The 14,138-nt window shown below is 42.6% G+C and overlaps 1 protein-coding gene across 3 annotated transcripts in view; it reads right to left on the reverse strand.

Annotated features, from left to right (window-relative positions):
* Window positions 1–14,138, reverse strand: part of ntn2 (netrin 2) — a 39,818-nt gene that overhangs the window by 14,060 nt on the left and 11,620 nt on the right. For all 3 annotated transcript variants that reach the window (XM_061027574.1, XM_061027575.1, XM_061027572.1), the window contains exon 2: window positions 11,676–12,945. In XM_061027574.1, the coding sequence (XP_060883557.1) occupies window positions 11,676–12,726 (1,051 nt within the window). In that variant the 5' untranslated portion in view covers window positions 12,727–12,945. The remainder of the gene's footprint in view (window positions 1–11,675; window positions 12,946–14,138) is intronic.

Genomic DNA, 14,138 nt, shown 5'->3' on the forward strand with positions numbered 1-14,138 from the left:
TAAAGCACAGGGAGCTGGGGGAGATTTCTTTTTTCCAGTAAGGCAGTAGTGAGTGGTTTATAATCTACACTGCGGCTCTGTGCTTGGCTGCTATTCCAGAACTCATCAATCAAAAGTGATATTTGCAGAGCTCATTTTCTCCATTTCATAATTAATGAATTTGGCTTCTCTCGGCCCCATTAGTTATTAATCACTGGAAAAAGGGACATTAATTTCATGAATCACTGATGAGTAAAGCTCCCTAAGATCTATTAAAAGCAAGAGCGATTCATATAAAGGAATGGGCTCGAGCTAGCTGTCTACTAAATGAGGCGAGCCCATATATATGGGACATGTGAAGTGAGGTTATATCTCCTCACAGACTCTCTCAGTTCCACTTCAAATCCAGCTGATTCCTTAATGTCTCCTCCCCTCACTAGTCTTTCCATTGATTCCTCCATATTAGACCACATCCACTGGCTTCAACATTTTTCATCAACTCTGTCCACTGTTCGACATGTGGGGTTTGAGAAGCCTAATAATAAACCTGCCCTTCATGTTTGTGTGAGACTGAGTTCGATCCAGATCCTCTGCTGTTTAAATCAGAGTCAGACACTGGACCTGAAGACTTGGCCCTGGCTTCAAAGACGACTTCTGCGAGGCTTAGTCCCACTTCAAAGTTATCCACGGATAAATTAGAAAATGATAAACAACAGCAGGGCTGTTTGAGCAAAAACATCAACAGTTATGGCAAAGTGGGATTATTAAGGGATCACAATAGAAGGTGATAATAATTAACTTAAACTCCGTGGGAGTGTGTTTTGAAAAAATACCCTAACAATGGATGTTTACCAGAGGATAATATACAACAATGAAGGAATGTCTATATGTGTGGCTTTGCATGCAACACAGTGACTGATGAGTAGGAAGCTGACTCTGTTGATTGAGACATTTATTTTCTAGCTTCAGTTGGAGCATTTTCTGTCTTTTCTTTCTCAGTGATGTTTTCAGTGTGTGTGAGAGCATGTGTAACAGTTTAAATAGCCTGTATACTGCGTACGATTTGCTTGTCAGTAGGACTAATAGTTTTGGCAGCGCTCAAGATATTTCTGATGTCAGATTGTTGTTCTTTCAATCTTGAACATTTTATCTGTTTGATTTGAAACAATTCAATGCCTCTATTGGCATTTTCTAACATGAAAAAGTTCTCAAAATAAGATTTTATTTTTATTTTTTGTCCTCACAGTTAAATGGGAACTTTGAAACCTCTCTAATGCTGGTTTTACAAAAATAAATCCAGAGCTGATCTGCCTGGCACAATGACTAGCTGTGCTCTTTCCAAAGGTGAATTAATGATCTAACTTCAAGCACCTCTAAATCTCTTTAACGAACAAAACACGTTGTGTCTTAAAACCATACAAATACAAAAGTGTAAAACAAACAAGCTGTGGAAATCTGGAGATAATATGTGGGACTATTTATTTTCCCTTTCATTAGTTTATTTTACAGGTTGCTATGCAACCAGCATAGACTCTAGGAAGTTATTAAGTAGTCTAGGTCATGAAACCCTGACCATTTGTTTATTTGTTTATTTGTTAGGATCCCCATTAGCTGTAGCATGGAACTAAACTATTCTTCCTTGGGTACACATCGAAACCAGTACAGTGTCAAACTTCAGTTTTTTCATTCAGATGCTGTACTAACAGTTTTTAAGTTTTGAGATGATAGCTGATTTAGTGTTGTTAAGATGGAGCCAGGATAGTTGTTTTCCCTTTTTATTTATGCTAAGCTAAGCTAACTGATAGCCGACTGTGCCCTTACAAAAACCAACACATTATTTTGGAGGTAATAATCTTTCTGGGGAAAGTGAATAAGCTTGTTTTGCAAAATGTCAAACTATCAGTTCAAAAGCAATACTACAATACTGCTTGAATCTTGGTGTTGTTGGTTTTGTTTTATCTATTTATCTTTATTTAGGTAACAAGGACATTCTTTCATGTGCTGCCAATTAATTGATCACAAAAAAAGGGATCTTTCTTTTTCTATAATCACTAGCTGACACGTGCATTTCTGCTGCAACCAAGGTCAGTTCAGCAGTTCCACTGAGCTCAATGATCGGTACAATGTTAGATGAGCTCCTTGCAGATTATCATAAATGGTTCTTAATGACGCTGGAGGAGAATCACCTGAATACAAATGTGAAGTAATGAGTGTGAGCAGTGAACAATATGTGCGTCTCCATCCACACTGAAAAGGAAGCCTGGCACCAGGTTGGGAAAGAGGCCCAGTTTTCCCTGGTTTCAGACCCTGGAAAAAAGGGGGAGCACATTCCCAGACTGTTTCCCAATTCCATCTGGTTATTATGCGGCCTGATTTGTTTGGAATTCTTTAGTTAATGAAATGCTGTTTTATACATGGATTCATATTGAGGCAGCATGTTTTTTTGTTGCCATGCTCTTATTGGCTAGTTAACTGAAGATGAGATTTGACCATGCCTGAAGAGAGGTGCAGGCAGTGTGGAGATGGCATGGCAAAGCTGGAGGAAGCTTGCAAACTGAGCTTGTTCAAGACTCTTTATCCTAAGTGATATTTTCCAGGTTTTAATTGGTTCCTTGTATCTGTGCATGCGTTTATGTTTTTTTGGATATCGTGTGTGTGAACAACTGACAACTTCTTCTAAAGGGCGATGTGACAGAGAACACACCAGCTCCGGTGAGAGGCTGGGGCTGCCGGGGAGGGGGGGGGAGAACGAGGTGGGAGTCTGTGATTATGATCAAGCGTCTCAAACACACACACAGCTGTGAGCACTTGTGTCCATTAACACCTTGTAGCAGGACATGAAAGCCATGGATCACATTTTCTCCTTTGCTGAAGCACCAAACGGCCCTCTTATGGCATCTTCTCCGTTTACAGCTGTGCAATAAGATCGGCCGACAAAGTCTGAAGTCAGACAGGATATGTTCAAGTGTGGAGAATCTAAGGAACGCTCTAGAATTTAACCTTTTGAAATACTTTAGCATGTGGAACAGTGCTTTCTAGAAATGGCTCAAACTGCAGCCAGATTTTTGTGACACTGAAAATAAGCAAGTTTCTGACTTAGAAAAAAAACCATGCATGAAAACTGGATCTAAAGATAACATGAATAAGTAGGTGTTTTTATTTGTATCCGTTTGTGTTTTCTACAGTTCACATGCTGTGTGCAGTTAACTTCAACTCTGAGCTGCAGCTGCTCAAGGATCCTGGAATGTTTATGGGTTTGTTTTGAAGTGCTTGCACACACACTTTACAAACCTGCAACCCCTCCACCACCACAGCAGCAGCCCCACCCTGCCCCCTTTACCACTAACCCACCCAAATTAAGCTCAGCGGGGATAACTGAACACTGTTGAAGGCCATTTTTCAATTCATTAACACATCAAAGCCTCACTGGTGCTCTGCAGAAACACTCGCTAATTCTTATCTGTTGGAGGGGAAAAGATGGAGTTCTGTGGGTGGTGGAAAGTCAGGAAAGGAGCAGTGATCCTCAAGTGAACACGGCTCCTTTATGGGTCAGTGTCCAATTCAAGGATAAGTAAATCTGGTTCCTGGTGTTGTCGTGGAAATCAAACAACAAACACAGGCTAAAGGCTTGGCAAATGTGGAGACAATGAAGGGATGAAGGGAGAGGAGCAAGAAACCCCTTGGAAAGTATGACAGAAGAGAATAATTGTGCCATGAATATATCTAAATGCCTATATTTCTGAAATAACTGCTTGATATACTCAGCCTTTACTTCAAGTATTTTAGGCAGGTTAGACTGACAGGAGACAACATTCTTTGACTCCAGCTTTCATAACAGGTGCATCAACAACTAAACGTGCTCTGAACACGCTCACACACTGGCCTGTAAAGACTGCGCTCAACAAATAGAATGCGTGTGTGTTTGTGGAGTGCACCTCCTCTCTGTTTCCCTCCATATGTCAGGGAGTAATCTAACCTCATTTTTCCTTCAGCTCGACCAAAGCCAAGCCAGTAAGCACAGCCAATTGATTTTGGATGCCTGTGTAAAACCCAAATCCCATGGCTAAAATTGGTCCTCCAAATTTGGATTGCCGCTCTCCCACCAACACCACCTCTACCCTCTTAGCCCAGGTTGGCCCAAGCTCTGGACCCCCCCCCCCAATCCCCTGGGTACCTTACCCGCTTGCCCAAGCAGGCTCTGCTATATGGGCTCCTGCCATCATGTGTGTGTGTGTGTGTGTGTGTGTGTGTGTGTGTGTGTGTGTGTGTGTGTGTGTGTGTGTGTGTGCGTGTGTGTGTGTCTGTATGTTTGGGCTGAGTTCCGCCTGGCTGCTCCAGCCACCTGCTCAGGGCACCGGGGGTAACACCCGGTTAATTAGCTCCTCATTAGAGCCAAGGCTGTGCGTACAGTGTGGAGATACATATACACACAAAGAGCTTTAAGAGGAGGTATATGCAACAAAGCTACTTAAGCTCTACTTGCTCTTACTCTATCTTCCAGATATATATTTCTCTTTTAGCTGTGACACCACTTCTCAGCCCCCCCCCCCCTTTCTGTGGTTCGCCTCACGTCGTGGGCTTAAGAGCTGGCTCTTGGGAGCCCTTTTGAACTAAGAGTCTCCTTAATTCCTCTCCCTGCCCTCCCTGCATCCCCCTCTCATTCTCTTTTACTCTCTCCTCGTACTTTCATGAGAACCCATCTTAAATACTCTCACTGCTTTCCTCTCCCCTGTTTTCTGCTCGTTTCCTCTCCCAACCCTTGCATCCTTTCCTCCATCTCCCCCTCTCTCCCTGGATGGCATCAGGCAGGGAGAGATTTTAACGAGATTAGGCTGGCGGGTTGCCAGGTTGGGGGGCCTGGTGTCAGTGGAGAGTTGAGTCCTTAGCTCTATTCCTTCTCTCTGGTCCACTTCACGTCCCCACATCTAAACATTGTTATCTCTGTCCAGCCATTGCCTTCGCTCTCTGTCTGTCTCCATCGCCCTTTTTTTTCGACAGTCGACATCCTGCAGTCCTGATCTGAAGGGCAGAAGTAGACGACTGTTGTACAATGAAATCATCATGGCCAATCAGTGAAACCCAAGGTAAAAATGCTTCCCCATACAGTAGGTTTTGGCATATACAACTATCCCTGTGTTGGTTTAGAAATAGGAAGTGATGGATGGAACCTAAATGTTAAGGTGAGGAACAAAATAGTTAGATAAGAAAAAGTTTCAAAATCCTTGATGTCATCCATTGCAACCATTTGGTCCATCTATTTGTTGTGGCCTCGTCTTGTTTTATCACTCTTGCTGATGTCTAACAATAATCCATCATAGCTTAAATTTGGACCTTTGAAAGCAGCGTTATATTGTCAACAATACATGTAATGGGCTGACAACATGTTTGCTTATAAAGTAAAATTGTTCTCATATGTTAAACCTCATAAAAAGCTACACCAAGACTACTTAAGAGCAGTTTAGTTTAACCTTTGGATTGAAAAGCAGAACTGCTCCCAGCAGAGCTAGCCCATATGGATCTGATACTCCAGCAAAATATTTGTTTACTTTAGTCACACCAGACCTGTCTGTTCATATACAGTGACAGACAACATCCATTCCATACGCATGAATGTGTGCAGAAACACAACCATAACTTAAATCAGATTTAAAACACAGTGACAGTCGTAGCAGTTAGACAGCCTGTGGCAGCCAAAAACCCCGGCTAAAGGGAGCAATGCCATTGTCATGCACTCATAACAAACTGACATGTATTTCCTCTTAACAGCCTCTGAATCTCACTGCCACCAGCAACACCGCCTTGCAGCCAAAAAAACACTTTTTTTTCAATTTAAAAGAGGCCTGCAACAGCATAAAAAGCTGTTAGCAAAACACTGCAGATTCTCAGAGAAGGAAAAAGGCTGATTTGAGCAGAAAGAAAAATGTATAAATGAAATAAAAGAAGAGATCGCAAGACAGGACAACATCCAGGCAGAGAGTTAATCTCTGACAAGAGTCAGTTACACAAGGAAAGAGAGGAAGAGAGCGCTGGCGGCGATGGGCACCTCGGGAGGTAATTGCTACCATCTGTAGGGGAGAGTAGATGTGGGCCGTGGAGAGCAGGGTGGGCACACTGTAGCTCAACCAGTTTGTTTTGGCACAAGGATGAAACGCTCATTGGACTACTAGATTACATGTAGCTCAAACACATATACAAGTAGACTCACACACACACACACACACACACACACACACACACACACACACACACACACACACACACAGCCTGAGGCAGAGAAAAGCGTTTCCTAAGGATCTAGCATTTTTACCCAGCTGACATTAACTCTGTTACTTGACACTTTGCTGTCTAACATTTGTTTTACCATGTTCCCTTCTTGCCAGCAGCCTTTATGGGTGGCTCTGTGAAATGAGAAAAGCATCAATCCTTTGTGGGTTGGCCCTTGCTCAAAGTTGCAATACTGACAGAAAGAATAAAGGCAAAGGGTAAATTATGGCACAAACCAATTGTAAGCTGACTAAACCCTGTTGTCTCAGCAAGATGAAGGAAGTTCCTTTAATACTAGGCCCTTATAAAACTCATACAACAAACCAAAACAAATCTAACACCTTATGTTTGTTGGCCTCGTAGCTCCTGCATCTCACGCTAACCTCCTTAAAGGCATCGTTTCATAGGGTTGTTGATTTTAGAACAACATTCCTTACTGGTGTAATTATTGGAAAACACAGAAGGTTTTCTTTTTTCAAAATCACTTTCTTTTGCTCAGCAGCCCCCCTTCACATGAACAAACATCTCCTGCTCATTTGTGTGAGTAATTGAAGTGTTGGTTCCCCATTAGCCTCCAGCGGCAGGCAGCAGAGGTGGAAGGAGTGGGAGTGTCTTTAAGTCAATTAGTGTAAGTAGAAACATGGCACATATATGCAGTAATGTTACAGCAGCCCTGGCTTTTTTCATCCCCACCACTCTATATTTGGCATCTCGCTGAGCTTCACATCATGTTGCCCTCTAGGGACAGACAGCTTCATTTCAGCTGACCAGAGGACTAAACTTCTGTCTTCAATATAGTATATTCAAAACAATATAGTGAGGTGAGCTTTGTAACCAAACAGCAAATAACATTGTTTTGCAAAAACAAAACACTCAAAATCCTGTTCCACTTGTAACAATTTAGAAACTCAATCAAAAATTACAAATGACATGTGCCATATTGTCCTCTGTGGTGTGAAGTATTTTCTCAAAACCAGGCCTAAAAGTGCCTCCACTAATCTGCTCTAGGTCTGAAACATGGGCCTGACCTCTACTTGCTCTTGCAAGGGGATGTGGAGGGGTGGGGGGAGCTGGTGTGAAAGGATGGAGGCCTATTTTGAAATTCTAATTAGCAAAAAAATACAACCATCTGCCACTTGTTGGAAAGAAAAATGATTAAAGAGAGAATGAGATATAAAAAGAGCATGTGTTCCTGGCTGCCACACACATAGACACATTCAACTCATCTAGATCATGTTGCTCTCCCCCATTTGTCAAATACCCCAATTTTTCTGCCAATAATTTGCCCTAAATGCAGGAAAAGCACCAAATAACCACAAGCCCCAACAATACGTTTTATTTAGATTGTGACAAGGACAAATGTGTGCGACTTTCCTTCAGGTGGCGAATGGACAATGAGAGTATAAAATGAAGGTTGATTGATTTGATTTAAAAGGAAACTCCTTCTTATGCAAAAAGATTAACACCATACCCCTCATTAGCCACTATATACAACACCACACCCAAAGAACAGGAACACCCAGATCTTCCAACCACAGCTCATTGGAATTCTGGCAAATCAGTTAAATTGGCTAACGGCCTTCAAGTGACCTCTGTATTTAATGCAATGAATGCATACCACTGTGCTTGGCAAACTCGGGGAACAGACCTGGCTCGGCTGATCCATTAGGGATAGATGGTGTCTAGCCCTGGGCTCGTAGCCTCCCAGAGCGGTACTCTGGACTTCCTGCAGGCTCCGTCCAAATGAGGGGCTGAAGAATCAAACAGCTTGGTGACACAACCAAACAAGGCCAAGATGGCGTCAGACCAGAGAGCTCAAATACTACCATAAGTTATCATCTACTAAGCATTTCACATTGTAGTTGATTCTACAAGAAGCCTCTTCATCTTATAAAGTGACTTTGGCAGACACGATTATGGCATGATATACTGTCTCACATTTTTAAGTGAGAATGAAGTATATACATTACTGCATGGACCATGCCAGCAGAAAGGCCAATACTCCATCACAACCAGTAACTAAATACTTTTTATCCATATGTTTCCTCATTCTGTCCTGTGGCTTAAACTGTAGGCAGATAAATCACAGCTTTTTCCATCATGTCTCTCTCAATACAAACAGACATGCTCCTGTACTAGACTGCCCTCTCTGACTGTCAGAGCACAGATTTGTAAACTGATGTCTTGAGGCAGAATTTATGGAGAGGGAGGCGGCAGATGGACGTGGTTGGTCAAAGCTGTGTTTGGAGACAGTTCATGAGCTTGCCAAGAGTGCAGAGAGTAATCTTGGTGCGACGCATGGCAAACATTTAGAAAAGACAAGCGAAAAATCAAACTTTTCAAGACAATAATATTCCTATGCTGATCTAAAGCCCCTTGAAATTTGGCTTGATCTAGTAAAAATGCACATATATAATTTCATCATCAATCACCTTCAAAATACATTTTAACTTTTAGAAACCCCTGTTCACAGAACAATTCACTGTTTAAACCATTAGCCATATCCTTATCATTGTTAGCAGTTAGCATTCACATAAAATGTTAGCTGAGATGTTCTTTCTGTTCCAAAAGCTATGAGTGAAGGCGATTAATAATGGCAATAATTATGATATTTAATACAGAGCTTAACTACTACTGCTGACAGTTGACATCAACTGCTTTCAACTTCAGACATTGCTGTTAAAAAGCATCGCTGGTGCTAGGTTGTAACTGATGTGCTGTGTAACAGTGTAACAATTCCTATACTTGGTCCTGGAATTAATTTCATAACTTTCATATTAAGTATCCAAGCAAAAACGACCAATTCAAACAAAATGTCAGAAAGCTTTTAGAAGTTTTCAGACCAATATTTCAAAATAAGGATTAAAACTAATTTTAAACATTTTAAGACATTTACTATTATGCTGATAAGACTTGAAATTCATAATTAGAAGTCAAGGGTTCATTTGGTTTTCCAGGTGCTTTAATTTAAGGCTGCTCAAAGTGCAGGGAAAACTCACAAAATCTTTCAAATCATCCCAACAATAATCTAACATGGTTAAATCTTCCATGCACATCATTTGTCTGACTGGCTCAGATGCTGGGTGTGAAACTGCTATTGATTTGGCTCTACATCTGCCCATGCTGAATTCCTCATTACCCACAAGCCATCTCCCTGTCAATTTAACCTTGTCACCACCTCACAAAGGATCATGACCTCAGCCCAGCCCCTCAGACCCTACATCCAACCCAAACACCCAGAGGGTCTCATGAAGGCTCTGGTAACACCTAAGGGACTCCTTGGCTCTGCAGCTTGCCACTCTTGCACACAGTCCTAGTCTAAATACTAACTACTCTCTATCACAGCGGCGTGCCTCAGGGCTCGCAATGCAAGCCCGTCCCCATTTGTGCACTGTGTCAGAAAGAAAAGCAAATCAACAAGGGGTGGGAGCATTTTAAGAATGGGCTTAAATACACACTGGAGAGGATTTTAAAGCCCCTCTTGCTGCTTTGAGGATATTCTGGAACAATTTCTACTGGAATAAGCTCTAAGCAAGACTTTTGGAACAAGGAATTAGAGACATCTGGGACTGACATTTGGCATGTCCGGATGTGTGATCAGGTATAGCGTGCAACTTGCAATAGGCTTTGACTGCCGTGTATCAACACTGGGATTAGGTCATCAGAGTTGGCCAGAGTAGCGGGGCTGTTTAGTCCAGGAATCGTGGATAGAAGTGACATATCAGTCCCACTGAGAAGAGGTCTACGGGAAGCGGGTGTAACATTTCGGAAACAGCTACGGGACATTTGAAAGAGAGTTTGTGTTAAAGTATGATTCTGAACTCACTGAGGGATTAACAGGATATTGTTTTAGAAGGGGCTAGGTGCATATGTGTGTGCTTGTATGACTTGAGTAACTGAAGGTGTCAAGGACAGATTAGAAGCCAAAGTAAGGTAGTGTTGGCTTGGCAGGTATAGGAGTACAGAGAAACCTTGATTTGTTTGCCAGGCTAATGCTAAAATGGCCAAACTCTTCTGGCTCTGTCATTCTCATTCTCTGTCTCCTTAAAACAGTGTTCTATACTAAATATGAACTCAGGCCAGCTCATTGGACAGTTATAGCATGTTTGAAAAATATACAATGATTTTTTTATGTTTTGCTCCTGTTATTTTCTTCTGTGTAATTTTGTTTCATTATGGAGAAAGGTTAAAACGGGGACAGTGGTTTCTAATATGAGATTATTTCCATACTCAGACCATTTTTTATTCCAAGCAAAATGACCTGAATGAAGTACCCCCTAATGCTAATAAAAATGTATGTCAAAATTACAACCAATATACACATAGGAGAGAAACACTTTCTGCCAAAAACCCATGGCATGTGTGGAAAACCTTTTGTAATGTACAGTCATGGAATGACTAAATGTGCTAAATATCACATCAAAACCTCCGCTATCATATAAAAGCCTAATCCAATAAAAAAGGTAATCCATTTATATCAACAAACACTGCTACAGAAATTGCTTTAATTTTCATTGGCAAGCTTTCAGAGCATGTCTGGATGACTTTCACAGAGCATGTCCTGAGGTAAAGGCAAACATTGCCAAATAACATTCTTGGATGACTTATCAGTAGCAGTGTGCCAATGACTCGAGTCGTTGTCATCCACTGTTTAGACTTGCTTGTGAGAAGAGCATTTTCATAGATAAGTCCAGAAAACATGATTTTATGGAAAGAAGGCATGTTTCCATGTAAAGGAATAGTAAATAGAAAGAGCTGAGGGGAAATGCAAGGAAAGAATGTGCTTGTGTTTTAAGAGACACTGCCAAAGTTGCGGGCTAAACCACTATGTGCTACCAGAACTCCTCACCTGTATAAACACAAACCATTCCGGTGAGTTCTGGCTACATTCTTAATTACCCCAATGACAGTCAAACACAGGTCAACATGGTTAAATATCTCCTTTTCCACTTCCCCCTCTATTTCCCAGAGTGTGTGTGTGTGTGTGTGTGTATTTTAAGTTTGTTGGCCTGTGTTTTAATTGCTGTCTTCATATCCTGGAAAAGGGTGGTGAAAAGGTCATGATTCTGTCCAAGAAAGAAATAAATAACCAGGTTCTTCAAATATTTCTGAGTTCTAACATGCCACTTGAGTTAAAATGTCATGTTTGTATCAGATGACAAGATGAGACGTGAAATATGGTTTAATCCTCTGTCAAACCATTCCCTTACTCCATTCCTCTTACCAAAAATAAGATGTACTGAGGAGATTTTGGGGGGAAACATACCTCCCTTATTCAAAGGAACTGGTGAGGAACTGAGAAGTTTGAAAAAACTGAGAATAAGAGTGATCAAAAATCTGTTGTCCTAAAAAAACATACAGTTATTCTATCAGCAGACGAGGTTAAACACATTAAATGCACATGAGAAATGACATATGAGGAAAAAACTCACGTAGACACTCATTGGCCTCGCGGGCGTTGGCCCTCTGCCATGGCCGGTCGTAGTGGAAGGGCTTACAGCGGTCACATTCAGGTCCCTCTGTGTTGTGCTTGCAGTCACACACCAGTTTGCCTTCTTTATCTTTCACACAGCGTGAGCCGTGTCCATTGCATTTACACCTCCCGCCCACCTGGAAGTCTCCCACTGCATAGAAATAAGTTGGCAAAGTTGATGTCACTGCTGTTGGATCATCGTCCCTCCCTCCGCTGTTGCTTCCAGCCCCCAGTGCCAGTTCCCGGGGTAGCTGGGGCCGGCTGAAGACCACACGGATATCTGTGACAGTCACCCAGTCCTGGAGAACTGGGCTGTTGTCAAAGTCCTTGCCAGAGGGTCGTCCATCCAGAGTACTGAAGGCAATGAGTCCTCCAGAAAGTGGGTAGAGGTCAGTGTGTCCATCTGTGCACAGAGCCTCCTGCTCGTTCTGCTTGGTAATGGTCGCTTTGTTGGGCTTATTGTACATGCGGCGGCATTGTGAGGAGTAGAACTGGTAGGGCATCCAGGTCTTGCCGTAGTCCATGCTCTTGTAAATGGCCAAAGATTCAGGTCTTGGTGAACAAAACTGTAGGCTGACGTAAGTGATTTCAAACTTTTTGCCTAGTGAAAGTGTCAAAGTCACGTTGTACGGCGAGGTGTTCAGATTCTCCGACTGCCAGCACGTAAGGTTGTGGGCTGAGTTGAGGTCAGTGAGGTAGGAAGCAGGATGGGCACGGCGTGGGTCAGCTGCATCACAGATTTGGCAAGTGCGTACAGACGGTCTATCATCGCCCCGCTCCACCACACTACAGGAGCGGGATGGCGGTCGACCGCAGACGCTCGACACCATCACCTCTTTGCCGAAGGCCGCGTTTATAAACTCGGGAATACAGCGGCGGGCTGCACCTGTGTCATCATAGCAAGGGTCTGGAGGGGTTTGCTGTCCTGCGAAGGGATTGATGGCACTGTGGGTGGAGGCTGAGCATGCCAGAAGGCACAGGCCCAGCAGGCACCTCCAGGGTTCCTCCATCCTGCTCAGAGGGCCTGCGTGTGAAGGTGTGTATGTGTTTATGCACAGATGACTGTGTGCGTACCCAAAAGTTTTTGGGTGAAATGTGAATGTGTGGTTGTGGAGATTCTTCTGTGTGTGTTTTGATAATCCCCTGTGTGTGTGTAGAATAGTGTAGTTTTGGGTCAATAGAGGGAGAGTGTCTGAGCTCAGTGACCCCTCACTTCAGACTGGACCTTCCTGTAAGAGAGAGAACAAAAAAAGTCAATGCCAAAGACATATTTCTTTAACCATAAAAGGATATTAATATACAAAACAAATGAATTCTACCATATAAAATATGTTTGTGCATCTGCCAAAACTAAATAAAAGTCTGCATTCGTCATCTGTTGAGCTGTACAATCACGAGTTAATGTTTTCATTGAGTAAAATCCTGTCAAAGAATAAGACAGTAAGACGGGGGGCCACAAGTAAAAAGGATGTGACCATTTAAAGAGAGACATTAGTAGCTCTGAGTGACTGCTTCCTGAATTTCAATGCCGGCCTCCCATTCAGTACTTCCATTCAGGTCAAAACTGGCCAAGCCTCCTGGTCATGCTCGAGCAGCATGGCAGAAGTTACCCTATAATCCCTGGTGATGCTGCAGACCAGTGGACCGCGTGTGACCCTGGTCAAACCATTGCTTCAAGAGTGTGTCCTGCAAGACAAGGAAACTATCTTGTATACAAGGACAAGGCTCTGTGTTTGAGATCATACTGATTTCTGTGGGAATTCAAAGGGAAATCAACCGTTGCAACACTATTGTTACACATTGCTGACTCGAGAGAAAGCAGCCTTGTGTCCATTCACTGATCCAGAAAATTCCACAGAAGTGATAGCTTTTTAGGATTGTACTTTGTATGAGAAGAACTAAGGGTATAAGAGTCTTTCAAGGCTTTTTAAATCTCTTTGTCAAGATAGGTACCTGGATGACATCATTCAAACGCTCACAGTGAGACAAGGGGGCCGCTTGGTCCTTAGGAGAGAAAGATTGAGGGGCACATGGAGAAAGCTTTAGAAAAATAAAAACTACAGAGAAAGAGGTATGCCTGAGGCTTTTCTTGTTAATCCCCTTTTTACTTCACTGGGTGTCAAATCTTAAGAGCCCTATTCTAAGACAGCTGATGGGTTGAGAAGGCACCCAACCCTCTTTCGGAGGTATTTATTAAATTACCATGAATCACACCCACCTCCCCTTACCCCCCCCCCCATCTCTCTTATACCCCAGCATCCCTCTTCATCTTGGTAGAACAAAAGGGTGCCTCTGTATCCACTTCAGTCAAGCTGGAAAGGCAGACAGACAGATTTAAATGGAGTCGGAAAAACAAGACTTTGGTTCTTTTCTTATGTGAGAGGTCTAAAGCTAGCACCCCCAAGTAAAGAGACCAGTGGCC

Source organism: Labrus mixtus, chromosome 21 (assembly GCF_963584025.1).
Source record: "Labrus mixtus chromosome 21, fLabMix1.1, whole genome shotgun sequence".
NCBI lineage: Eukaryota > Metazoa > Chordata > Actinopteri > Labriformes > Labridae > Labrus > Labrus mixtus.